Source organism: Folsomia candida, unplaced genomic scaffold (assembly GCF_002217175.1).
Source record: "Folsomia candida strain VU population unplaced genomic scaffold, ASM221717v1 Fcan01_Sc003, whole genome shotgun sequence".
In the NCBI taxonomy this organism is placed as follows: domain Eukaryota; kingdom Metazoa; phylum Arthropoda; class Collembola; order Entomobryomorpha; family Isotomidae; genus Folsomia; species Folsomia candida.
Window position 1 is genome coordinate 9,528,054 of NW_019091195.1, and position 25,330 is coordinate 9,553,383.

The 25,330-nt window shown below is 38.4% G+C and overlaps 5 protein-coding genes across 11 annotated transcripts; 2 read left to right on the forward strand and 3 right to left on the reverse strand.

The window, feature by feature from the left end:
• Nucleotides 1-303: 303 nt before the first annotated feature.
• Nucleotides 304-1,403, forward strand: LOC110847283 (partner of bursicon). Of its 2 annotated transcripts, none has more exons than XM_022094204.2 (5): nucleotides 304-470; nucleotides 533-673; nucleotides 754-822; nucleotides 905-960; nucleotides 1,045-1,403. In XM_022094204.2, the coding sequence occupies exons 2-5, from the start codon at nucleotides 565-567 to the stop codon at nucleotides 1,216-1,218; spliced, it is 408 nt and encodes a 135-aa protein (XP_021949896.1). In that variant the 5' UTR covers nucleotides 304-470; nucleotides 533-564; the 3' UTR covers nucleotides 1,219-1,403. The 2 variants fall into 2 exon arrangements, with proteins under 2 accessions (XP_021949896.1, XP_021949897.1); XM_022094205.2 differs by having other exon boundaries at nucleotides 306-459.
• Nucleotides 1,390-12,166, reverse strand: LOC110847278 (kinesin-like protein unc-104). The gene is made up of 47 exons (XM_035849731.1): nucleotides 11,891-12,166; nucleotides 11,728-11,804; nucleotides 11,390-11,632; nucleotides 11,206-11,300; nucleotides 10,965-11,035; nucleotides 10,712-10,836; nucleotides 10,566-10,620; nucleotides 10,439-10,498; nucleotides 10,149-10,180; nucleotides 10,016-10,069; nucleotides 9,862-9,934; nucleotides 9,774-9,785; nucleotides 9,667-9,703; nucleotides 9,503-9,581; nucleotides 9,120-9,372; nucleotides 8,952-8,985; nucleotides 8,760-8,827; nucleotides 8,495-8,577; nucleotides 8,213-8,272; nucleotides 7,833-8,136; nucleotides 7,531-7,634; nucleotides 7,190-7,352; nucleotides 6,952-7,124; nucleotides 6,657-6,856; nucleotides 6,419-6,554; nucleotides 6,205-6,322; nucleotides 6,019-6,114; nucleotides 5,739-5,901; nucleotides 5,608-5,641; nucleotides 5,413-5,469; nucleotides 5,239-5,319; nucleotides 5,136-5,173; nucleotides 4,814-5,049; nucleotides 4,650-4,730; nucleotides 4,556-4,573; nucleotides 4,048-4,083; nucleotides 3,700-3,938; nucleotides 3,453-3,627; nucleotides 3,255-3,375; nucleotides 3,038-3,176; nucleotides 2,823-2,963; nucleotides 2,633-2,733; nucleotides 2,312-2,568; nucleotides 2,074-2,200; nucleotides 1,938-1,980; nucleotides 1,814-1,872; nucleotides 1,390-1,737 (listed from the first exon to the last, which is right to left on the reverse strand). The coding sequence occupies exons 1-47, from the start codon at nucleotides 11,988-11,990 to the stop codon at nucleotides 1,665-1,667; spliced, it is 5,124 nt and encodes a 1,707-aa protein (XP_035705624.1). The 5' UTR covers nucleotides 11,991-12,166; the 3' UTR covers nucleotides 1,390-1,664.
• A 384-nt stretch (nucleotides 12,167-12,550) lies between these two features.
• LOC110847282 (protein RER1) lies at nucleotides 12,551-14,213 on the reverse strand. The gene is made up of 6 exons (XM_022094202.2): nucleotides 14,032-14,213; nucleotides 13,712-13,903; nucleotides 13,470-13,624; nucleotides 13,298-13,394; nucleotides 13,011-13,165; nucleotides 12,551-12,922 (listed from the first exon to the last, which is right to left on the reverse strand). Exons 2-6 carry the CDS (start codon nucleotides 13,779-13,781, stop codon nucleotides 12,785-12,787), a joined length of 615 nt encoding a protein of 204 aa, XP_021949894.1. The 5' UTR covers nucleotides 13,782-13,903; nucleotides 14,032-14,213; the 3' UTR covers nucleotides 12,551-12,784.
• Nucleotides 14,214-14,338: 125 nt separating this feature from the next.
• Nucleotides 14,339-17,146, reverse strand: LOC110847848. 4 transcript variants are annotated; one of them, XM_035849736.1, is made up of 7 exons: nucleotides 17,008-17,146; nucleotides 15,800-16,539; nucleotides 15,547-15,722; nucleotides 15,398-15,463; nucleotides 15,207-15,318; nucleotides 14,815-15,117; nucleotides 14,339-14,735 (listed from the first exon to the last, which is right to left on the reverse strand). In XM_035849736.1, exons 2-7 carry the CDS (start codon nucleotides 16,535-16,537, stop codon nucleotides 14,397-14,399), a joined length of 1,734 nt encoding a protein of 577 aa, XP_035705629.1. In that variant the 5' UTR covers nucleotides 16,538-16,539; nucleotides 17,008-17,146; the 3' UTR covers nucleotides 14,339-14,396. The 4 variants fall into 4 exon arrangements, with proteins under 4 accessions (XP_035705629.1, XP_035705628.1, XP_035705630.1 ...); XM_035849735.1 differs by lacking the exon at nucleotides 17,008-17,146 and adding an exon at nucleotides 16,777-16,910; XM_035849737.1 differs by lacking the exon at nucleotides 17,008-17,146 and having other exon boundaries at nucleotides 14,339-14,489; nucleotides 14,568-14,735; nucleotides 15,800-16,566.
• A 226-nt stretch (nucleotides 17,147-17,372) lies between these two features.
• LOC110847845 (eukaryotic translation initiation factor 4 gamma 1) lies at nucleotides 17,373-25,326 on the forward strand. 3 transcript variants are annotated; one of them, XR_002547701.2, is made up of 21 exons: nucleotides 17,373-17,633; nucleotides 17,788-18,316; nucleotides 18,404-18,788; nucleotides 18,873-19,166; nucleotides 19,816-19,970; nucleotides 20,061-20,714; nucleotides 20,800-21,105; nucleotides 21,196-21,378; nucleotides 21,472-21,769; nucleotides 21,853-21,878; nucleotides 21,956-22,189; nucleotides 22,275-22,443; nucleotides 23,070-23,146; nucleotides 23,224-23,695; nucleotides 23,780-23,916; nucleotides 23,990-24,055; nucleotides 24,147-24,371; nucleotides 24,440-24,476; nucleotides 24,598-24,737; nucleotides 24,824-25,028; nucleotides 25,094-25,326. XR_002547701.2 is itself a non-coding variant. In XM_022094873.2 (21 exons), exons 1-21 carry the CDS (start codon nucleotides 17,617-17,619, stop codon nucleotides 25,180-25,182), a joined length of 4,638 nt encoding a protein of 1,545 aa, XP_021950565.1. In that variant the 5' UTR covers nucleotides 17,373-17,616; the 3' UTR covers nucleotides 25,183-25,326. The 3 variants fall into 3 exon arrangements, 2 of the variants coding, with proteins under 2 accessions (XP_021950565.1, XP_035705625.1); XM_022094873.2 differs by having other exon boundaries at nucleotides 24,598-24,677; XM_035849732.1 differs by lacking the exon at nucleotides 25,094-25,326 and having other exon boundaries at nucleotides 24,598-24,733; nucleotides 24,824-24,926.
• The last annotated feature ends 4 nt before the right edge of the window (nucleotides 25,327-25,330 follow it).

Here is a 25,330-nt window from a genome sequence, read left to right on the forward strand (position 1 = left end):
TACTCAGACGAGTTACTTTGTTATATAAAAATAAAAATAGTAATAAATCTTTGATGCTTATTCTGCTCCCTTGGGAGGGACCCTTGCTGCGTCTCCATTATGATATTGCACAGCGGACTCATTACTGAAACGACTGTATTTCGGCTAAAACGATTCTCATGTTTTGGAGTTCTGATGAGATCAATGCGTGGTGGGTGACACGATTGTAGGCTTGACCTTTTATCAAAAAAGGGTATAAACTACGTGTACATAATATATTTTATCATCCCATCAACAACAGCCAGCCAGTATAAAAGAGATGAAAACCTGGGCCAAGTGGCGACGGGTCGACAGTTCCAGTGGGACGACCCAATAACCCGTCCATAATTATCACTGGGCTATTGTACTTGGCTGAGTTGAAACTTTGAGAGACAAGATGCGACTAAGATTTCCAGCCTAAATTAACTCGTCAAAGATAAAGCAAGTATTTCGTAAGTCAGATTGTGCTGGAAATCTTGATAGTTTTAACTAACTTGTTAATATTTGTGAAAAGTTTGGCCAACCAGTATAATCAAATCCTACAAAATGTCATTGGGATTCATCTTTCCCCTTCTACTTCTGGCAGTTGCTGATGTTCAAGTTCAAGGGACTTCAGCTTGTGAGACGCTCCCATCCACCATTCATATCATCAAAGGTTATATTACCAAGTTTCCTTTTGAAAAAGTGCATTTGTTCATAAATAATCGAGTGCAAATAATCTGTAAATGTTTCTAGAAATCTACGCTGCGAATGGACAGATGGAAAGGACATGCGAAGGGGAGGTTGCCGTGAGCAAATGTGAAGGTAAGAACTTGATTTACTAACCTTACACTGATTGCATAAATTGAGTGCATCAGGGTAATTATTAAGATCATTACATGTGAAGGAAGTTGCGCTTCGAAAGTTCGACCGTCAGCTGTATCTCATTCTGGTTTCATGAAGGTGAGTTACAGAGTGAAAGCAGTTTGAGATTTGTCACACTGCAAACCATTTTGACTGGGTTTCTGAAATTTTAAAATTTTTCAGGACTGTCAATGTTGCCGAGAATCGAATCTTCGTTCGAGAGAAATAACGTTGACAAAATGCTATGATCAGGACGGGAAATTGTTGACGGGGGACAAGGAGACATACGTTATCTCTCTTAAAGAACCAGCGGATTGTCGCTGTTATCGATGCGGGGAGTCAGCCCAAATACGATAATCGTTTATTTGGACTATATATGCTAAAATAATGTACATACTCGCACATTGACACTGGACTTTGAATACTATTTCTAGGATGTTCTCGGCGCCCATACCCACATCCATGCATACGATTCCCTGTAATAATAATAATTTAATGTATAACTAACATACTAATAAAACACGTTGCTTGCTCGCTTATAAGGAGTTTGCATAAGTAAATATTTATTTTGCATGTGGCAAAATTAAAGTTATTTTTAACAACATCGTCAACATCACAACATCACAACTCAATTAAAATATGCAATTCACAACTCGTAAATTCTGTCTTAAAAGTACTGATTATGATTAGCTTCATTAGCGCTAAGCCAGAGTAGTTGAGGAGAATAAATATAATAATTATTATTATTATGGAATGTGTAGCGCATTAATAACTCGTTTTCTCGTTATGTCGTTCCATGTAGCTTACATTGAATTGATACAATCAGTCACAGGCGAAGGCTGTTTCTCGGCCGCTTTCTGGAGAGCCATCCGTGATCTGAGATTTAATAGTTTTTATTTTTATTCTCAGTTTGCGCAAGGAGAAAAGAAATTTAATAACAATAATAATATACCGAATTTGTCCAGCGAGTAATGGGCTAATTGCATAAAGCCAGTCAAGGACGTCCTTATCCTGTAATAACGAGACGATAATTCCATTATACCCCAAACTAATATATTTAGCATCAATTTTTTTACCTGTGGTGGTTGAAGGGTATAAGTCCTCTCCTTCGTTACGATTCTATTTCATGTTGAGAATGTTAGCATATTAATTATTATAAGTATATCCACAAATGTATGGCATTCATCTAAAGCTTTTTTATAGCAGACTCACGTAAAAATAGATGCTTGTGGTCCTACAGCATCTGGGTCATAAATAACTTGAGAATTCGCCAAATTAATCACGTTTCGTTCAACGGGATCTTTTTCATCACGGAACAGGAATACGTGTGGTCGTCTCACTATATATCATAAGCAACAAACAGCTCAAGTACCGTGTGAGACACCTCATGGCGAGAGAAATGCAGTGAATCTCACTTTTCCCATACGAGAAAAAAATAAGAAAGGCTAACCTGTAATCCACCGCTTTCTCCACACTCCTCGCTTATCATCACATAAATGCAGGTAACCTTTGCGAGAAATGATGGGGCTGATTCTTATTTCTTCAATCTCAGGAATAAAGAGAAAATACTCTTTGGTCGGAGACGATGGAGTGGTTTTGGATTGAGGTGGCATTAATGAGTTTATGTTAAAGTTTCCTGTGAGAATTAGTGAGCGAGGTCGTTCTAGGGTCGTGTCCCGTTGACCCATGTGGGAAGCAATAAGATTCCTAAAAAGTACGCATCTACGTTAAAATTGAAATAATGAGGCGTCAAATTATCGATAGTGCATACTCTGCAGAAGGTGAAGGCGTAAGAGATTTTCCTTCCACATTCCCATCCTCATTATTTTCATCCATGATTGTATTACGATCAAAATCTCTATCTTGGAAATTCTGTACACAAATTCAATTCTTGAATAAATTTAGCAAGTAGCAGAGTTGTAGTTACTAACAGAGCTATGCGTATTTAATAGTTCAAGAACCTTTATCATTTTGTCTTGCATAAGATTCACAAACTTGAGAAGCAAGTCGATTTGATCCTGAGTGAGATTCTCTTCAACTGAGGCTGACTTCATTGTCACCACATGAGTTCGCCCTTCTTTCGCTGCTAAATTGCAAACCTCCTATAAAACAGGACATCATCAGCTATCAAGCTTTCACTACGCAAATGTATACTTCGGATTAAAATTGTGTGTACCTTTTCTTCTTTGCTGCTACAAATGCTGCGTCTGAAGGAGTTGACCTCTTTGTTGGGAGGAACGAGGGCGTCCTTGAGTAGGAGTGCATGGCGAACTTTCTCCACCTCTTCAATCCGTCTTATCTTTTCAAGCTCCCACCTGGTCGACAAATTCAATTCTAATATGTACACATACATAATACAAATTCCAAAAACAGGTCCACAACAGAGTACCCACTTGTGATCGAATATCAAAGAATCTCCTCTGGGTCTCCAACCACACAAATTCTCTTCTCCACGTACATAAGCTGTGCTCGTATCCAATACGCGACGAAAGCGACGACAGCTTCGCCCACAACCTTTTATTGTATGTAGGTTTTTATTACGTGCTAATTTAGGAAACCACAGATTTTATGCGGAGATTAGATTTACTCACTGGCATCCGTAGCTCTTCGAAGGACTAGGTCATAGAGTCCTGTGAGGCGATTCGCATCTGGAGGATTTCTAGTGTGACTGGAGAAGAATTGTTTGAATGACCTCGGGCCTGATCTCCCATGAATTTGAATGCACAAATCCTTTGTAACTATTGCCGGCTGCCCACAGTTCTCCAGCTTTGTTAATAAATATGTACTTATTAAAAATTAAGGCCAAATACTTATAGAAACTGATCCTTAAAAACATACCTCTAAATATGCAGAAATTGTCAAAAATACATGTTCACCAGAGTTTGTGGACCGGTTTAGCAAAGGCGAGTTATGCAAACTGGAGTCCCAAGCACCCTCAAATCTAAAGATTGATCTATCCTCTCCTAAGCATTCGAGATATTCACCAGGAAATAAACCTAAACTTAAAACGTGGTCGTCAGTCTCTTCTTCTAAGCCATCATCGCCGTAATTGGATTCCGGAGTTGTTCGAATTCGACCTTTAATATTGCGCCAAATTCATTAGTAAGCGTATTACTTATGTATGTCAAGTATTGGTAAGGATGCTGCATGCATTCTCGGAATATTCTAGAACAATAAGACACTTACCAACCAAGACTTCGCGGACATCTCTCCACTTAACGTCTAAAAATTTAATAAACCGATAAGTTAAAATATATCAAATCTCTACTAACAATGCGATGGTGTGAAGTGTAACCCCCCGATTTGGTTGAAATTTTGAAATTAAGTGGTCCATGTCAATACAACCAACGTTTCTTGAGGCAGTTTGTGCGATGGTCAGAATTTGGCAAAATATTTGAGGTCAAAGTTGAAAAACGGGCGGTTTTTACCAGACGGAGGAAGCAAACTCAACTTCCATTCTCTTCCCGTGCCAAAAATTACACATTTTTCAACTTTACCCTCAAATATTTTGCCAAATTCTGACCATCGCACAAACCGCCTGAAGAAACGTTGGTTGTATTGACATGGACCACTTATTTTCAAAATTTCAACCAAATCGGAGGGTTACACTTTACACCATCGCATTGTAAGTAATGACTTAATAGTGACTTGGGTTTATTATTTTATTAGCGATAGTGATATAATTGTGACTTGCCTTCATCAGTTTCGTGAACTTCGTGGACAATTAAAATAAAACAATTGTTACTTTGATTAACAAACACCTCACATTTCATTATTATGCTCCTTACCAATCGTTACTCTAATTCTACGCTGAATTCCTTGATGTAAAATGAATTCTCCTCGACAAGGGTTAGTGTCTCCATGATTAACTGTAAAAATTGAACATACCTTGCTCGATTATAAAATTCATGAAACCTGTTAGGTTTGGGTGTGCATATTTCATGTAAGTTACCGATGCATGGAACATATTCTCCGCTTGGAGCCAGTTCACAAATCTCGAACCAAACCAGCAATTCCAATTTTTTAGCAACATGGGAAGATGATATAGAGTTTGATGGAGATAACACAGTGGAAATGTTTGTGAGGGCTGCACACATTGGGTATTTGCTGGATCTGACGGGAGCGGAAATAGGAATAGGCGGAAGTTGTTGTAATCGTCTTGGAGGATGGCGAGATGGTGTGGATAATCTGTACATATTATAATTTGGAATTTAGCATGAAATATGTACGTTGGCTAAATTGAATCCTATTTAATTATATATTCAAATACTTACACTCCATCTTGTTTTGAGTCTTTATGCAGGGGATGCAACTACAAAATTGAGAGCAGAGATTCTTACTCAACAAAGAATAAAGCTGGATGACTTGGTGACCTACCTGATAATGACCAAAAACTTCAAAAAGAATAGGGTGAGATTTTATGTAGTCGAGGAAAGGTTCTGTCACAGCCACCGTAATCTGCATGAGGCAATTAAAATTAGTACTTAACTTATGTACATTTCGATCAAGCCATATAGATAATAAATAGTTCCTAAATGCATTTGTTCTCACATTTTGATGATATGCTATTTGAATTGGAACTCCTTTTCCTGGATTTTTTACAGGTTCCTGAAAAACACAGGGCGTGGTTAAGCTATTATTAGTGGCATTATTCTGCATGGATGCGTGCTTTAGCTCTAGGAAGAATTGTCCTAAAGCTAAAGTTTAAAGAGCATCCTATACACAAGTTAGAATTTATCTACTTACGGTAGAAAACGTCTCATTATTCTTGTTCAAAAATCTGAAAATATTCAGCAATTAAACAATATCAATATTGATATTTATGTAACCTGTGCTCTACACAGCAGAGAAAGTCACCATCCTGAAACGCCACTCACTTGAATTGAATGAAAACATCCGAGAAGTTCTGGTCAATGCCAACAGCGCTAACAACCACGACACGGAACGTAAAATCCTTCCCAATTTGTAAATGTGGTAGATGATCTGGACCGATATTTTCCCTGTGCACTTCATCGTTGAACTCATCGTCAAAATTTATTCCTAAAATGAACGAAGGGAACGAATGAATGTTGGAAACGGGACGAAAATAATGAGAAACATTTATTCACTCTTCTAAATTTCTTCTTAATTTCTATTAAGACTTGATCTCATACTTACTCGCACTTTGACGTACTACAAAGTTTCCTTCTGTGCTGACCATGGAGTTGTCGGGCTCTTCAGGTTTTGCCGATTGGACAATTAATTTCACGAACCCTGTTTGAAATATATTTATGAATAAATTATAATCGAGTTTCATGATTAAGATGAGATTAATTTGATACAAAATTCATTTCGACGCAATACCTTTCACGTCACCATGTTCGTTTACGACAGGTACTCGGTCATGAGTTAATGAAACCGGGTAAAGCAGGTTAGAAAGGTACACATAAGTCCGACCAATGAGTCTGAACCATGGAAAACGCTAGAGAAAAAGGAATACGATCGAGTATTAATGTCTTAGCTTTAAGATTTACTTGTCTGAGACAGCTATATAATGGTTACAATTACTCGTTCGTACATCATAAAATGGGTCGTTGGGTCCATCTTGAAGCTGTGCTTGATTCCCATTTATAGAAAGAGTTTGCCCAGGAGTGGTTGGTGAAATATCGTCAGCTAGGTTTTGATACATTTCTCGCATCAACTCCAATCGTCGTCTATGAACACATTAGCATTCATAAACATTTTTTAGGTGACACATAAATGTTTCTCAAAAATGTTTCCAGAAATACATCTTCATCGTCGTTTATAAAGCTTACCTTAATTTTTGCAAACTCCAATAATGCATTGCTCCGTTTTTCATATCCTGGACTTCAACAGCCACCGTTGTCTTGTTATTTTTTTCAAAATGCTCATCATCTTCGTCGAATAAACTGTTCTTGCTCTCGTTCATTATAGTCAGCTCAGGAGGAAGGGGAGAGTACAAAGTTTCGGTTAATAATGTAAACTGGAATTGAACCTACGCAATTGATAAAATGATATTTATGCAATTGTCGCTGTATGTATAATTATAAATGAAGTAACTGACTGGACAGATCGTTTGATATGAAGTACCTTTTTCTTTAGCTCAACAGATATTGAATTGGCTTCCTTTAAGAAAATAGCATTTCCCCACAAATCATCGCGTATTGAGGTGAACCTATGAGATCGCCATTTGCGGAATGCTTTTATTGCCATGTTGTATTCCTTTTCTGACCATTGAACAAGTTCTTCACAATCATTTTCTGCTGATGAAAAAGCAAATGAAATGAAAAAATTGCCAATTGTGACCTATGCAATATAAAATCTATACCAATGGCATCATCCCCCTCGTCAACGTGGCTCAAATAGGAGCTGGAAAGCATAATGTGAGAATCCTCCATATTTGTGGCAGCCGACATGCTGCTGTACATGCTCATGGTCATGGATTGCTCTTCAACTTGCTTTTGTAGTGCATCTATGCGAGCCTCGTAGTCCTGCAAAAAAGGTCAAAGGGTGTTATACACACACAGATCAGCCAGGTCAGTTTCCATCCAGCATCAACATGCTAGTCAATAGTTAGTTAGATTGGTAAGTAGATTAAAATGGGGCAATGTGAGGATTCTTTGGAGAAAGCCGTGTGTATTTATGTATAGTGCATATTTTATAGTTTACTTTTCTTTGTTGCTCGAAAGCAGTGTCAGCCTCCAGTTTTTCTTTTCTAAATTGTTCTTCCAAGGCCACCAACCGCTTTTCCATCTCCAACTTCAAATCGATACCTATAAAAAGTATGCAAATGTAGCAATGGAGAAAGCATGAAATCAATAAAATGTGTTGAAAATAGATTCATTCAATCTTATTGAAATTCCGAGTCACACCATGACTCCAAATTAATCAAATCCCATTGAGACTTACGACGTGATATGTTACTGCAAACTGTATACGTATGTAACAAAAAAGGTACTTTCACCACTTACCTTGTTTCTCAAGTAGCTCTATTTGCGCAAAGTTCCAGTCACTGACAACATTTTCCGAATCTGGATGAACTTCTTCAGGATCTTCCATCATTTTCTTTGCAATTTGACTGGGATTATTAAATCTGAAAACGTGATTCTTGCCAAGAATGACTCTTGAACCGGAAGTAAGTTCTAATGGGGAGTCCAACTGTCGACCATTGACGTAACACTCGGCTCCGGGAAGTGGAATCAGTGTGACGACGTCATTTAAATTCTGGAAGTTGCAATGCTCGTCTTGTATGTGTGCCCCATAAAGCTGAATATCCTGTTAACGAATGTCGCATGTGATCAGAATAAGATAAATAGATCGGGTTGTTAAAAAATAACGTTGTATCACTTACTTGAGGAATGTCCGACCCAGCAGATCCTACTTTGGTGATGCCCTCTTTAATGTAATACAGCTGAAACATATGGGCACACATCAAATGCTTGATTTCATAAGCGAACTTTGTGGCATATCAAGAATAGAAATAATTTTTCATATGCGTTTAGATGTATGCTTTCCATTGCATTGTTTAAAATTAAATATAACAATTGACAATTTTCTAAGACTTTTAAACAAATGGCAAGAGCTCGTCGATATTTGTACCGTCATATAATGTGTCACACTGGTTTTCACTCACCAAGCATTCCGACATGAACGGGTCCTCATTCAAGTTTACCAAGTGAGGAGTTTTTTTCGGACTAAAGACGCCAACAGTACCGCCTGTAGATAATAATATGAGCAATATTATCTCAAAATCACTTGAATTTAAATGACCAGTTTGTATCAAATTCCCCAAGGACCAGTAAATTCTCATAATATCTGCATCCTTTCCATACATGATAATAAATATACGTAATTCGGAATACATAAGTAGGAATTGGGACTAAGAAATATGTACGTACCATCTTCTTTAACAGCAACGCCCATTTCTGCAAACACAGCTTCTCTTTGCATACGAATTTGCTCTGTTCTTTTGGCGATAGAGAAAAAAAACTATTAATGAACATCATCGATATAGCACTTTGAGAAAGTAAAATGCGAACTTGGTTAAATGGCGAGTTGCAGCAGAGTATTAATATATTTGTGTTTATTACCGTTTGAGCTTGTCCTCCCACGTTTCGTTTAACTCTGTACATTTATTTGTGAAAAACATGTAAGAATTTTGGTACGGATATACGTGGCAGTTGTGTGGGGATATTTTTCGTAAACAACTTTTACGAGTACAAACGTATGTATTTCTATATCAATGGAGTAATATTTACCTGCAATCAATTTTTCATTGGCATGCAGTTGGTCAACTGCCTCTTCTGCAATACTGCTCGTGCTATTCATTCCTCGTCGTCCTCGAAGTGCTTTCACCGAGTTTGTTCTTTCCGGTGTGGAATTAGAGTTGGTTTCACTGCTCGTTCCTTGAAAGGCTTCAATTTCTCCATCACCCAGAATCATGTCTCCTCCACCCTCCATAAAAATTCCTTCCTTTTCCAACAACTCCTTCAAACGTCGAATTTCGTCTTTCTGTATTAATAGGGAAACATTGAGTAGTTAGTTATGAGTGGACAGTGAGGATGACCATGATGACGAAGATACCGTCTAATTCTCTCTATTCATTCATCATATTCCAATTTTTTTTAACCATTTTACTAACCAGTTCTCGGATCAGTTTGGCATTAGCGTCCTCGTTCACCACAGCCTTGCAAACAATTTGCTTCGCACGATCCGCATACCTGAAGGAAGACGAATAAATAACACTACATTGCTCAAAATTCAAATTCCAGAGACTTACATAACACTTATTTAATTATCTTGTACCTTAGTGTACTTAGCGTCTCTTCATAGTTAATGTCAGCTATAAAGAGGGATGAGATACACATGAATACCATTAAACATTTTACATGTAGTGCCATTGAAGTTATTACCAGGGCTAATGGCTGCTCCGAGAAAAATAAAAATATTGTTTGAACTGTAATCTTGCATAATGTTGTGCTTTTCGTTGTTCGTACTTACCAGCAATCATTGCAGTCTTTGAGTTTCCACCAAGGCTTTCTCGGAGCAACCATGTTAAAACGGAATCTCGGTACTACAATAAAAAATAAAATACGATAAATGGCAACATTCTCCCCCAGTTTTCTTATGATTCATAGGTACATATATCAATTACTGGTATGAATTCTGCTTTCTTTTTGCCAGACGACGACGTACTTTTTTTGGCCGACTGTTGAAGCGACATTATACTCATTGAACTATTCAACAAACTGACGAATTTATTATTACAAGGTAATCAAGTGTTTTACCGAATTCTCTGCCAAAGCGGAAATGACTTTCCCTAAAATAAAAAATAAATAAAAAATTACACCATCAAAATTCTTGCTATTTAAAAGTACAACTTTAACAGGTACTTAAATGGGTTACGGTTTTGACAAATTTCTGGGAGCTTAAAGCTACTTTCTTTTAGCTTCTCTTTTTCCATGATTGCATACAAACACAAGGAAGGCACATTCATACCCAAGCAGGAAGAAGTTCCAAGTGTTCCAGCCCCTATGCCACTTAATTAAATGCTAAAAGTAGTAAAATTTGTACTTACCTAAAGTTGTGAGACTTTTGTTAATGTTTGCCCCTTCTTTCAAGCGTGTTCCTTTCGCTCCTGTGGAATCCAATAATAGTATTAATAATTAATAATACTCAACAATACTCTCGATATTCAATAATACCTGTGGAATCTGCACGCTCACTTCCAGCCAAGTCTACTAGCGAAATTTTTGCAACCTACATGAGCAGTTCAATTTTAATTAAAATGCATGTAGGTAATATTATCTATCTAGATTTGATAACACTTTTTCCAAGAGTATAAACGCACCTTTTCAGCAGTCAAATTTGTAACCAAGTCTAATCGTTTCTGAGTTAAAATTATTGTAAATACTGCATGTGATCGAGAACTGGTTTCATTCATATTTGTGGCTGCTACCGTTCGAGCTTTGTTTCCTAGAAAAGGAAAGATGTGCATATCAACATGTGTATTCATAAAGGTAAAATTGTTGAAATTATCACTCAATCAAAAAAAAATTAGCGTCATAGACGTTATTGCTTTAATATGTGAATTCGGAACAAACCTTCGTCCATTAATTGATGAATATCTCTGTAAGACGTTACTGCCAATTTACTCAAATCTTCAACATAAGGCCTAGAAATATAAGAAAGAGTTTTTGGGACACATCCACGTCAAAATCAAAATCCACGAATTACCACAATACAACAAAGATTTTGTCGCAAAAAACAAAGCAAAATGAGTATTGATGAACTAAAAAAAATTGTTATATTAGTATACTTGTTATTGAATAAAAAAACTCGTACCCTAGAAGTGGATGCTCTCTAACTCTTAAGTTGCCTTTATTTTGTGGATTTAGCAAGTCTCGGACCCGTTCGCAGTAAATTTCCATATAGCTGACCTTTAAATTTATCATACATGAAGCAACACGAAAAAATGAATGCTTATAAAATATGACACTATAAAATAAATGAGTTTCATTTCCCCAACCTCTACGGAAAACTGTAGACCTTCGTCATCGTCGTTGATTTTTTTAAACAGATCTTTACACATTTGCGGAATAATTCCTTCTTCTCCTTCTTCCTGCTTTCCCATCATAGTGTAAGACTTGCCAGACCCTGTTTGGCCATATGCAAAAATGCAAATATTGTAGCCCTCGAAGGCATGGAGCAGCATTTCTTCGCCAATATCTTCATACACTTGTGTTTGAGTTGCAAAATGTGCATCAGAGGTCTAGAAAAATATTAGATACCGCATAGTGTAGCATATTTTCATGTAGCATGCTTTCTGGACAATGCGGTCTCACACCCCACTATTTATTAGCTTACATCAAAACTCCAGTAAGAGTAGTCAAAGTTAAAAGATTTTGTCGCATCTTTCCCACTTTGTTTTGGGTTTGTAATATCTGAAAGGATGGCAAATTGACACAACGGATAATATACTCTGATTGCTTATGCACTTCTGCAGTTAAGTTACATACAAAAAACTTACAAGTGGACGTTTCTTCCATTGAAATAATGATACTGCTCTCGTTCGTGATTTCTCTGTTGTTGAAAGGTCGCACTCGGACGGCAACTTTGACAGACGACATGTTTGAACAGGAGAGCCCTTGGGGGTGGTACGTTCAAGGGGAGGTGTCGATGGTGAAATGGCACAAACTGGCGTAACTGAATGATTAAATTTTCTAAGTCTACTTAAAGAACAGTCACTCCCAGTGTCTGGTCAACGCGCAAGATCTTTGTACAAATTCGTGTGACTAACAAGACCTACAAGAAGAAGAACGGGTAGAGCAACGGGGATGTTGGAGATACCGATTTGCCAATTCGGTCTCGGTTTGTTCGGAGTGTGGTGGGGAGAGAACAGCAGAGCATTTTATATTGGGCAGAATAAATCGATACTTTTCCGGACCAACTTGCAGCCCTATGAATGACTACCCGAAAAAGTCCATATGGTCAAACAGCATAAGAGAAATTCTGAGCTAGAGTTACAACCCGGCACACGCACTGTGCGACAAAGTCAACCGGAATCTTGCTCTTGGTCCACGGAGGAATGAATGGAAATATTAACGCTCTTAATAACATTGTCCTTGTTTTGTTTAGCACAGAGTCATCTTTATGAATAATATGGGAAATTCGTCAGAAAATTTTAAAATGATTTACGAAATTTTTATTAAAGCATTTAAGAACTTGACTGAAATCTATCATAATAATAACGGTGCACATCACCACCGAAATGGGTGTGAATACTTATTATTTATTAAACTACATTAACGAGCAATGGTTACATATCATTATACAGTAATATCCTATATATTTCATATCGATTCGTATGCAATAGTATAAATAAAAGTTATATATTCTATTTGACAGCTTAACCCTACAAAACTTAGGATGTCGTAGGTGGAGGATGTTGATACTTTGGTTTTCCATGAGTGAACGGAATATACTTGTACTTGATCATGTGCTTGATTTGTCGTTTCATTGTTATACAAAACAGCGTTATGAAGTACATGACCAGAATTGGCTGAAATTTATACGATACATATTATATTTCTTCCCTCGTATGAATTAATTAACCTTGTAAATATTATAAAATTAGAACGAATACTTACCCAAAACACAGGGACATTGAAGCAGTCAAAAATGGTGCAAAACAACCCAATCAAAGTTGACTTGACCATCCCTAACCAGAATTTAAACTCTGGTAGCCGACGAATGAACGGGCGGAATTCTTGGGTCGACCTTGTTGGAAGATCTAAGCCATCGTCTGCAAAATTCAATATACAATTATAATACATATCAACAAGTCATTCGTTTTCTAAGGGGAAGCGAATTTTGCTTCAATGGCAATCACATCATTAATCAGTAATCAGTACTTTTGTGTTGTTTTTCGTTATACCTTCATAGTCCAAAGCAGGATCGATCTTGGGTGTCAAGAAGGCGATGAACAGGTTCAAATGATAGATTCCTAGTGCGTAAGTAATGATATACCATCCCTAAAAGATATATACATATGTACTTAGTTGAACCCACTACTACTGCCGCACGTTCTATACTACTGAACAGAGTACCTGAGCAAAGATAATCCTAAGCATAAACAATATGATTAGCGAGACTGCAAAGATCCATCTGGATCTAGCATGAGGGGTCCACTTGTCCAGTAAGAGCTGGTATTTGACTCCAATCGATCTGGTAAATTTGGTGAAAGCATTAGGAGCTCCTGAATCTGTACAAACCCATCAGCAACATAACAATATTATTTTTTAATGAACATGGTGGTCAAGATATTGTCGTTAAAGTTATCATTCATTACCATAGTCGTCACTAGCACTGTTAGTGTCAGTCCAGGTAGGAGTAGCACCAAGGGTAGGATCCGCAGCCATAATTTTGCCAAATCTCGTCAATCAAATTTTATAGTTTCACTGAACTAAAGCTCTTTTCCAAGCGTTGCCCTAGTCGTCTCGTCCTTTCAAAACCTTTGCACTTTTCAATATTGGTTCATTACCTAAACCGATAAAATAAAACTTGATGATAGCCATACATGCTGATAATAAATTTGGGATAAAAATCAAGAGTAATACTCCTATTTACTTAATTAATAATACTAATAGCTTGCAGTTATAATTTGTATACCTGGGACTAATGGAGCAATGCCGCTGTAGCCGTGGAATTCTAGATGCCAAGAAATGCTAATTGTTATCCAAATAATTAAATGCTGCTGATGATGAGTCCACCGACAACCGACATGAGCAGTGTCACCACCAAAAAGACTGACACTTATTCATCTGCACAGATTCACAGCAATGCAATTACTTGGTCAGAGATGATTTGTCCGCATTTGGACCTCACCGCCCTCACTCTCGCCCAAATCCTCTACTCGCCCCTTTCTCTAGACACGAATGCGAATAATAAAATGATGTCGCGACTTTCCGCATGTAAACTTATTTTTACCTCCTCCGAATATTTTATTTGCCAATTACAAACTGCACATATACAATTTATGTGATCGTGGCTACCATAAAAATGTCACCCCAATGATACATATTGAAAGATTGTTTGCAAAAGATGTGGTGCATCCAATACAATTGAAACTGCCGAGATATTACATGCACAAACATTAAATTAATTGCTGAGATTGCATGTGTAGAAATAATAATTACGAGACTTACAACAGACATTCCAATGCCTAGTGCAAAATTAAAAACGAAAAATCCTACGACGTCCTTCAGCCAGGGGCTCATCTGACACAGCGTGGTCAACAATGCCCCCGAAACTAGGTAATACCCGAGAATGAAGAAATCCAAAAGGGCATGATTTCTCATCCAGACGCGATCATTCTGCAAGCATTTAAATATTACTATTTGTTACTTATTTATGCATTCCTGGGAGAGCGATCCGACTTTCACATGTTTGTACCATCCGAGCCTGGCTAAAAATGTCATGAAACTGACGGATCATACTAGAATACACGAGATAACCCCTGGTATCATTGTCGCCATAATAGGTAGAAGTCCAATAATAGGGTTTGTTCACTCTGCATCCTGTAAAGACGTTCCAGTAGGGCATGTTTTCCACCTGTCTGTCATACTTTACTTTAAAGTACACGATTAAAAATAGACTGGTGAAAATCAGGCCAAATTGGTATTCATAAATGAGTCGCTGTGTTCCTGGAGGGTTCTGCATATAGACAGCCGTGCTTATTTGAGCCATTGCCATTGTCTTTAAGGAAAGGTCAAGAAATGCCATCATTAAGGGCGTTGATAAAATAAACATTGTTTTGTGTGCTGTCGTGCTTCCAAATTTCTCACCTGAATGATGAATAGGACAGCATTAAAGGAACGGAAAGTTCTATACCAGTGCAATGAAGAAGGCGTCGGTAGGAGAGGAATTGCTGGAAGTGCTATTCCAAAATATATTGCTCTGAATTACAAAATAAGCTTGAATTAATTTTAATTAATTGGTAAATACAGGTAAAATTAAAAAGAAAATGCAAGCTAACAAAAAGGGAATGAGGTTGCGCCAGTTTGTACTCTTCTGAAATGTACAAAACGGTCTCTCATTTTGTCTGAAAATTAACGCAAAATTTGTACGCTCAATATTTGTATGAAGATAATTGACAAATGCGACGCTAAGAAATAAAATGCGTACAAACAATGATTCCTGACTCCAGTGAGATAACATAGTGTGTAAATCGCTTGTATAATCCTGAGAGCTGGGACGCCAATTTGAACTCTGTGCCATGGGGGACAATCGCGTAAATAAGATAATTTTTGATCACAGTACATCAATAGCTGATTAATAAGTTTGCATAGCCCATGATGCCTCTATACATACAAGTTCATGCTCACTCGTAAATAATCTTATTATTATATTATGATAATTACTATCAATGGTAAACCACCTGAACATTATTATTAACTTCATCTAGAACTCCTAGAGGGGTTTCACTGTCCGTGACACTTGGGGAGATGGGAGGAGCAAAGTCTTTCTCATATTTGTACTCGTCCACAATCTCACAGTCTTCGGGAAATGAATCATAATGAAAGTCGAAAACTGCAGAAGGAGGGACTCGATATCCCCTCTGAAACCCTTCGTGGTCCATGATCATTGCATTCGTCACCGTTTTATCTGTTAATTCTGATTTATTATTACTATTATTATCCCTGTTTGACGACGATAAGGATGAAATTCCAAGAAAGGGGTATCCTTTTTTGCTGGTTTTAGCCTCGTCTTCTTTACACTTCATACTAGTTGGACTATAGTCAAAATGTCCCCAAAAGTTGGGCCTTCCATTCTTCACATCTCGACATGACTGGGGTTTCCAGCTTCTTGGCAATCCCAACACCCAGCCCGTCTCTGGGTCATCGCTCGGCAGTCGCATGCTTTTTATCTTATCGTGGTCGATTCGATAGTCTTGGATGCTGATTTGGGGGAGGTTTTCCGTGGCGGCGTCCCACTGTCTCAGGCAGGGCTGATTGATGGGATGTGTGTCGCCAGGTGGGGGGAGGGGCGGCAAAGGTCGCACATGGTACCTCCGACGACCCCCCTCGCCTCGCATCCACTGGAAACGTGTAGTTGAGTATCCGCCCCTCCCAAGTTCAGGGTTCGCCAGAGTTCCCAGCCCAGGAATCCACTCCATCCCTTTAGTTTAAAGGTCATGTCTATTTATATCCCTACTCATTAAATATATTTACGGACTATATATGTATGGAGGACTACTCTGGTAGTCACACAACTTGTGACTTGTGTGCACAACAATGATGTGGCCAAAACTCATTATTAACTACGCACATCTCATTACTTCTCGCCACCACGCGTCCATCGAATCGTCAGCACTGTTAAATAGTTGTTATTATTTAGTAGTGGTACTTATCATACTTCGTCTGAGTCGTTGGTCTGCATCCAGCAGGAGGGAGGAGGTAAATTGGTAGATATTTATTTCGTTTCAATCGTAATTTTCCAATTGGTGTCTATTGTCAAGACAACCATTGAGGCCGTACTGAAAATTCCTCCAGATTGGAGGTCTGAAGATTTTTTTTTCTTCATCGTAGTGGAAAGGTCAGTTGTATTTTAAGTGATTTTTTTAAAATCTGTGCAACAATCTCTCACCTCAGAGTGACATCATCTCTTTGGATATTTTCTTCTCAAGAATCTCAGATTGGGTGGAGAAAGCAGCAGCCTCTAGGGTGAGTACTAAAATGACAAGAGTAAAGTTAGGATAGTGCAGAAGGTGAGAAAGTATAGTTGACGATCGAGTGGACGACTATATGGGCTGGACGAGGTATTTTGAGACGATCCTCATTTTACTACTACTGGGGTGGGTTGAGAGGTACAGCTCAGCCTGCGTAGCCCATGGAGCCATCTGGCTATATTTTGGTGGTTTTGTGGCTCCGCTCACTCCATCCCTTCAGAATCGTGATGAAACACTCTCACGTCACAGGCTCACACACTCACCCACAGCCACAGTATAGTTCTTGCTGATTTCAATTCAACATTTATCCAAGTGACTGCGACAAAAATAATATGACAGTTCGTATTGTATTATTATTAATCAATTCCCTCTCGTACCGGGTGACCAGGCCCTGATCGTATTATCCTGTGCGGACGGAAGGAATCTAACGCCCGGTCGGGCACCTCCCCCGGCGGCCGTCTCACCTACGGCTTCTTCCTCTCACCTCCTCCTCTCCTATCCTCCACTTCCACCAGTCGGGAGCTGTGATGATGAATAACAAGAGGTCAGTCATATTATAACTCCCTTGTCCCGTCTACTATACATTATCCAAGTCAAAGTCAACTCTTATCTTCTAACCAAACAGTCACGGCAAACAAAACTCCATGTATGTGTTGACATGCTTCCTCATTTGGTTTGTTTTGTTATTCGTCGCACAGATTTCCGAACCCCAACCAGATGCAGCAACAGCAGCAACAGTATAGCCATAATCCTCGGCCTTATCCACCGCCGCAGGGCGTGCCTCCACAAGGAGCTGTGGGATCAAGAAATCCCAATGCTCCCCAAAATATGCGTGTTCAAAATGGGCCTCGGCAGACACAACCTCAACAAACACAGGCTCATAATCATAATCAGCCTCCACATGGGATGACGGGGGTCGTGGTCCAGTCATCCCATCCCCATGCACACGCTCCTTCTGCTCCCCAACAACAAGGGCAACAACAACAACAGCAGCAGCAGCAACAACAACAACAACATCCCCCCCAACAAATGGCATTTGCTAGTTATCCGACGGGCAATCAGTTTTTTATCTCACCGCAGGGAGTGCAGTACGCCCAGATTCCCAATATGCACGGCGGTCCCCCCACGTACGTTCAGCTGAACCAACCACGATATACACTCCCAGCGCAACCTCAAGGGGGTTTTGTTATTTATCCGAACCAACAAATGTTCCAAGCAACTACAGCTGTATGTACAACTAATTAGAACGTTGATTTTTGTGAAAAATAACTTGGAAATTTCTAATTATAATTGATCTTTCTCTTTTGCAAACAGCACTCCAACCAACCCGCAATGATTCAGCATCACCCAGCACAACATGCAGCAGCAAATTATTACCATCATCACCAACAACAGCCTCAGCATTATATGGCACCGCAGCCCAGACTTCCGATACATTCTACTTCAGTACACGCCCCAGTCCAAGTTCAAGGCCCTGTCCATCAAACGCCGGGTGGGGGGCATGTTCAACAGACAACTCAGCACAACCATCAATTACCTCATGTGCCACAACAACAGCAGCAGCAGCAGCAACAACAAGCACAACAACAGCAGCAACCGCCAAATTCTGGACAAATGGTCAGTAGGACTGAAGGATCTGCAGCAACTTCAGAATGGAAACGAGAGAGAAAGATTCTCAAAATTGTTGATCCAAACACAGGTAAATAATAAGATGTTGTTATCTTTGAAATATAATTGAATAACCCATCTACAAATACGACTGGAATTCATATTTTTATTTTAGGTGCTTGCGTAATTGGTGACACGAACGCTAATTCCTCCACAACTGAACCAAATCAAGTAAAGGAACCCGTAGCAGAAGGGAATGGAGATATTGTTCCTACTGTAAATATCCAGGAGTCGCAAACGCCGCCTGAAGTATCCGCTCTCGGGACTGACGTAGCTGAAGAAATTGTTGTGAAGGTCGATAATGTTGCAAAACCTCCCTCTGAAGAACCTGTCGATGAGACAAAATCTAAAGCTAGGGCCGAATTTTATCAGAAAATTACACAGGCTTCTGATGATGGTAGTAATGATGGTAAGGAGAAATAATTTGGTTTGATTTTTTTTGTGGTTGTTTTTTTTTTAATTGACTAAAATCGTGGTGTACAATCTCATTTACAAGTAAAGTATATACATTACCGGGTTTGGAAACCCCGCTTTCCAGGCCGAGTGATCAAGTCGTAGTTTAAATCAGCAACGTGCCATGCTCGATGCTTACCATTCAGTGATATTAGTCTAAAAATAACTACAATAGGCTAGATCATCTAGACTGCATCCGGTCGCTTCAAGATTGAATGACTAAATTAAGCACAAATCGAGGAAATGTTGCCTGCTATATATGTGTCGTTTCTTGCTTTATTTGGTGTAGTGATACAAACGTTGACACGACACCACCTCTGCAAGCTGGTGGAGTTATTTTATTTAGAATAATGTAGGTTTTAATAATTGACTAGTATTGGTAGTAGTGAGTTAGCTATTTAAAATTGTAATGTCAAATAAGTTTTGTAATGGGAAACAGAAAGAAGAAACGCAATTTAAGATCTAGATCAAAATCTGTGGGAAATGGTGTGTCACAGATACAAAACTATACACAATAATTACTCAATTTTCACAGTAGCAATATTCCTCGTATAGTTGTCAACATTATGTATTTGGTCCTGATTTATATTTCTTGCTAAATTTAGGTCGCGCATTATCGGGAGGAGCTGCAACTCAAGGTTCGTCACCAACTCCTGCTGCTCAAGCTCCTGAACAACCAGACAGCCCCCAAATTGACTCGAGTAAGTCACAACAGGCAGTTGCGACTCCAGCTGCCAACACCTCCTCTGACGAATCCAAGGTAATAAATAACTAGTTTAATTCATGATGGGACTGTTGGTGATTTATTGGGTTTTGGTTTGACATTCGAAAAATTAAAAATATTTTTCAGGATACCAGCTTGGTTTCAGTGTCCCCAATCCCTATTGAAGCGTATCTAACTCCCCGAAAAACTTCAGCTCCAGGACAGGTGGATGACAGATCGTTTGAAGAAGAAAATGCAGACTCTCAACATGAAGACGAATCATTTTCCACAACTGTAGAAACTAAGGAAGACATTGCCATCAGCCCATGTCAAGATGAAGAAGCTCAGCCACTTCAGCCAGATTCTGAAACTTCCACGATTGAAATCGACAATGGTTGTACAGAGGAGAGTTGCAAAGACGATGGTGAGGACGACGAAGTGTTATCGGTCAATGATAAGTCTGAGTCACCTACTAACGAAATTCGAGCTCCAAGCGAAGAGCAGGTCTCTATCGTTCACCAAAATGGGGACTTGGAGTTTGAAGATGGTGAGCTGGTTCCAGAGGAGGTTGACGATTTAGACAATGGAACGGAAGCTGGTGGTGCTGCTGATGGATTAGGGACAACTGATGGTGAAATTGAACCTGGAGAAATAACTGATAAAGAGCAACCTAAAGGAAAGATTAAGTATGACAGGGAATTTTTAATGAATGTTGGGCAACAAGTCAAACAAACTAGTAAGCCAACCGTACCTGTCCTTTCCGATGTTGCCAAAGACGCAAATTCGATGAGATCTCAACATGTGGGTTTTTTTAAAAAAAAATCGTACTCATTACCTTCACTAGTATAAATAACTTATAATTGGTATGGCTCGTTAATTCTTGCAGATGTCAAAATCGCCAGGTGGGCCTAGTAATAGAGAACAATTTGGAAGTATGGGTCGCAGAGGTCCAGGTCAAGGTCCCAAACCTGGACTTGGAGGCATGATGAACATCAATTATCAAAACAGGGGAGGAAATACAGGGATGATGGGTTGGCCTCCAATGATGGTTCCGCCTCGACCACCTCCCCCAAAAGTTATCGAACTTACGAGGGAGGAAGTTAAGCTTCATAAAGCTAAAGACGCGTGGAAACCGGGTTCAATTAAACGTAGCGGAAATGAACAGAAAAGTCCTGAAGAAGCGCTTGAGGAGGTAATAATGCACACAATGCAACAGTAAAATTCAATATTTTTCACCTACTTTGTTCTTAATTTTGGTTGTTTGGGTCTTGTGTTTTTATAGGATCTAGTAAAAAAGACACGTGGAATCCTTAATAAACTGACGCCCGAGAATTTTAGTAAACTTACTCAAAAATTCATGAACCTTCCATTAGAAGATAAAGAGGAACGAATATCAAAAGTGATTAAAGTAGTATTCGAGAAAGCTGTAGATGAGCCGTCATTTTCCAAAGAATATGCCAAAATGGTACACTTGCTCATTTTTTCATGTTTTTGTTCTTGTTATTTAAAGCATTTATTTAGTTGTTCAAACTTTTTCATAATTTTTGTAAATCTGTAGGTGCATGCCGTGTGCAACACATCACTTGAGACTTCCAAAAAGTTCAGAAAGCAAATTCTTGATCAATGTCAGCAAGAGTTTCAAAACAATAATACAGACGAGTCAAAAATAAAAGACGCAGAGATACAGTTGGAACAAGCAGAAGATGATAAGAAAGAACAACTGAAAGCTGAACTGGAGGAACTAAAATTTCAGAGCAGAAGGAGGTCTCTTGGAAATATTCGGTTTATTGGAGAATTGTACAAATTACAAATGCTGACCCCAAAGATTATGGTAGAATGCGTCGTAATGCTTTTGTGTAAGTTTTACCTCAATGTTGTAACAACTTTTATCCAAAATTAGCTAATAAAAGTTAATTACTTTTTATACTAATATTTTTAGCGAGCAGCGATGAAGAAAACCTCGAGGTATTAAGAATTATACGATTTGATCATATTTTAAAAGTAATCAATTTTATTAATGTATGTATTATAAACTAAATTAGGGTCTTTGCAAATTACTCACTACTGTTGGGTTGAAATTAGAAGAGCAACTCAATGAAATTACGCATAGAGTGAACATGGTCAGAAACCTTAAGCCCAAACAACAAGAGGATCCAAACGCACCCAAAATGCCAAAGTTTATTCCTGACGATGGTTGGATGACTAAAACTTTTAGTGCGTTACGCAACCTGTCTGAAAACAAAGATTTATCTTCCAGAATCCGTTTCGCCTTGCTGGTAAGCACATGTGTAAAGAATTAAAATGAAAAAATATGCATAAACATAAAAAGTCACAAGTTACAAATATAATAATAATAACTAGGACGTCGTGGAACTCCGTGATAATAATTGGAAACCACGAAGAGATGCAAATGCTCCAAAGACCATTGACGAAGTTCGTCGAGATGCAGTCAGACAGGAAATGGAGGAAAAAAGACAAATAAGCAACCTTCCTCCACCGTCATTAGACCAGAGAGGTTCTAGTCGGGCAGGTATGTAAAATTGATAAGTGGTGGTATTTATAACGCTTTTGGAGTTTGTATTTATAAATTAACAATCTGATATCTACAACCTACGCCAAATCAAAAGCAGCACTATATAATACAATCTGATAATTTACGATTGGATTATTAATACCATATTAAGAAAGCTATCAATGTGTATTATTCTCTACAATTATTACCTTATCCGATGAGGTTGACTTAAAAGTGGATGAAGCTGGTTCAACTTTTCCGTTCGTACTCTCGGGAGGGATAAAAAATAAGGCCGGAATTTGTATGACTAGTTTTCGATTTGCTGAAGAAGCTTTGTTTTGTCTGTTTTAATATTTTTTTAGTAGTATAGGGTATTAAATAGTACATGCTGCAGCTTTGTTAAACTCGACAAGTTCCAGTCGAGTAGTAATGGGTTTATGTATGGATTATGTACAGTATGTAATCATATTTTTAATCAAATTTGATATGTCCGTACTCCTGTCCTGTCCAACAAACCAGCAGTTTATCAAGCAAAAATTCACAATGCATCTGAATGGTGTCATCTATACTTCCTATAGTACTAGCAACACGCGATTGGATCCATGCGTTCTCTCTCTAATACTCCGTCTATTGTTTCTCTCCAGGTCCTCCTCAGCCTAAAAAGGGAGACTGGAATGTCCAAACGAAATCGAGTAGATTTGCGGTCAAATCAAAAGATGCGGTAAGCTGATTCAAGTAGACTTTATTTGACATATCTTTATTGATGGCATGTTGTTAAGCTATAATTATATTTTTCAGCCTTCAACTCTTCCTCTTCTGGCTCCACCCGTTTGGGGAAGGGGTCCAGGAAGTGGTGGAATGCAGCCTAGCAAGCCTGCAAATGAAACTCCTCCACGGTTTGTAAATAGGTTTAATTCCCTGGCAGCTGATGATCGTGAGCGAGACAGAGACAACAGAGATAGACTGAATTCCAATCAACAACAACCCAATTCACGTAATTCCATGCCCCCTGTACAACAACAACAACAACAGCACCACCACCCGTACACTCCCACATATTCACCCTCACCCCGAAGATTATCCCCCGCCCCAAGCAGCACCTCGTCAAGAGAAAATTCGAGACCCGTATCTCCCAAAGAGACAAATTCGGGGATGAATAATGAAATAGGCACTGCTGATGTTAATGAGACTGTAAAAAATATATTCGAAGAGTATTGTAGTGTGGGAAGTACTTCTGATTCTCTTGAATGGATTCAGCAACGGTTCCCAGGTACATAAGAAAAACTTAACCCACATCAATTGGGTATTTCCATATATGTTCTATACCTTAAAATTTATGTTTCTTTAATTTCAGGCGACAAAGTAATAGAATTTCTCGATGAGCTATCCAGACAAGTTGGGGAAATGTCTAAAGTACCGCAGCAACAAAAGGCTGGTAGCTTAGTTCGCTCATTAATTAAAAGCAACGAAATTAGCCTTTCTAAAGATACGGTAAATCCCGACATTTTATTTTTATGTTTTGAGCATTTATTGATTTAATTTATTATTTATTATGTGGATTCAGGTTTTATCTACGCTGTCTCGTGGTGTTATCGCAGATCTTCCAGATATTATGATTGATGTTCCAATGGTATGATAATTTACTAAATAAGCAGGGAAAGTGGCAGGGAGGGAATGTATGCAAGTGAATAATTTTTTTATCATCTATTCGGATTGTTTAGGTGTCGACCTACTTGGCTCAATTTTTGGTAGAAATATTTCACGATGATCGCAATTTAGACTGGTTATTAGCGTTAGATGAAGTACTTCAGAGCAGTGAAGAATATGAGTCCGCGTGGAACGATTTCTGTTCTCAGTCCTTATCCGCACTGAGATCGAAGACAAACGAAGAAATGGTACGAACGTTGTACACCTCGACTAAGGATAAAGGTCGTATTCCCCTCAAGGTATTTCGTTTTCACTTTTTTCAGATTTATTATTCAACAAAAGTTTAAAAAAAGTTTGGGTGTTTCAGGATCTTCCATGGATTTCCCCAGACCCCGAATCCATAGGTGCGTTGGTACATTAACCTATTGGCTATAAATGCCCAAAACATATGGCATTCATTCATCCAGCTGAATAATAAAACAATATTAACCCTACTTCTTATAACATACTTTCTATTGTTTATAGCGAAAAACATGATACCGGTGCTAAAGAAGGGTCTGGTTGTAAATAATTCAGATGAAAATGAAGTTCGCCAAGCTTTGAAAGTAAGTTGTCCGACCTCCGACAACCAACAATCATAGGTTTAATTATATTTAACACAGTAGGTAAATAATTCTAACTGCAACCCACTTTTTTTAATTTACTACTATCCTTTAACAAAATGAACTAATTGTTGCGCTTTTGTGTATAGGAAAATTCATGGGACCTACGTGAAGAGTTAATAAGTCATAGTTTAATCGAAGCAATTTGTATAATATCGTGGACTCCAAAATTAAGACAATGGGACGAAAAGGCCCTTAAAAAGTTAATACCTCTATTGCCTCCAAATCCAAAATTGTTTCCAAGTCTATGGAATCGAGTCTGTGACTTTATTGATAGGAATAAAATTGACGATGGTGAGTCATCCCATTTCAAAATTGTGAGCCAGTGTACTGATCCTTAATTTGTATTTAATTCGCAGCTCAAAAGGAAACAATATGGGAATCATTTTATATTACCGACAGAATCCCACCTGCTAATTCCGAAGATCCAGAGCAGCCAAGTAATTAATTATGTAAATTTTATTTAAATTTTGATTGAAGTGCCTATTGTGAAGTAAATATGCATAACATAACGTTGAATACTGTTAATAATACAGAGCTAGTTCTAAATCCTGAACTTCCACAATATATAAAGTCGTTTCCTGTTTTTATACTTG

Bases quoted from the DNA above. Each gene is read 5' to 3' on its own strand.
- LOC110847283 (XM_022094204.2), top strand. From the start codon at position 565: ATGTCATTGGGATTCATCTTTCCCCTTCTACTTCTGGCAGTTGCTGAT. The intron at 674-753 runs GTTATATTACCA...AAATGTTTCTAG, and splicing joins CACCATTCATATCATCAAAG to AAATCTACGCTGCGAATGGA. The intron at 823-904 runs GTAAGAACTTGA...TTACATGTGAAG, and splicing joins TGCCGTGAGCAAATGTGAAG to GAAGTTGCGCTTCGAAAGTT.
- LOC110847282 (XM_022094202.2), bottom strand. From the start codon at position 13,781: ATGGCTGCGGATCCTACCCTTGGTGCTACTCCTACCTGGACTGACACT. The intron at 13,166-13,297 runs GTATAACGAAAA...TGAATTTTGCAG, and splicing joins TCCTGCTTTGGACTATGAAG to ACGATGGCTTAGATCTTCCA. The intron at 12,923-13,010 runs GTAAGTATTCGT...TATAAATTTCAG, and splicing joins TCAATGTCCCTGTGTTTTGG to CCAATTCTGGTCATGTACTT.
- LOC110847848 (XM_035849736.1), bottom strand. From the start codon at position 16,537: ATGGAGTGGATTCCTGGGCTGGGAACTCTGGCGAACCCTGAACTTGGG. The intron at 15,319-15,397 runs GTTAGCTTGCAT...TTTGTAATTCAG, and splicing joins CGCAACCTCATTCCCTTTTT to AGCAATATATTTTGGAATAG. The intron at 15,118-15,206 runs GTGAGAAATTTG...CTTTCCTTAAAG, and splicing joins CTGTCCTATTCATCATTCAG to ACAATGGCAATGGCTCAAAT.
- LOC110847845 (XM_022094873.2), top strand. The intron at 21,770-21,852 runs GTAAGTTTTACC...TAATATTTTTAG, and splicing joins ATGCGTCGTAATGCTTTTGT to CGAGCAGCGATGAAGAAAAC. The intron at 23,696-23,779 runs GTACATAAGAAA...CTTTAATTTCAG, and splicing joins GATTCAGCAACGGTTCCCAG to GCGACAAAGTAATAGAATTT.
- LOC110847278 (XM_035849731.1), bottom strand. From the start codon at position 11,990: ATGTCGTCTGTCAAAGTTGCCGTCCGAGTGCGACCTTTCAACAACAGA. The intron at 7,635-7,832 runs GTAAGTGGTGAA...TACTTTTTATAG, and splicing joins AGAGCTACTTGAGAAACAAG to GTATCGATTTGAAGTTGGAG. The intron at 1,738-1,813 runs GTATATTATTAT...ATTAAATCTCAG, and splicing joins TTACTCGCTGGACAAATTCG to ATCACGGATGGCTCTCCAGA.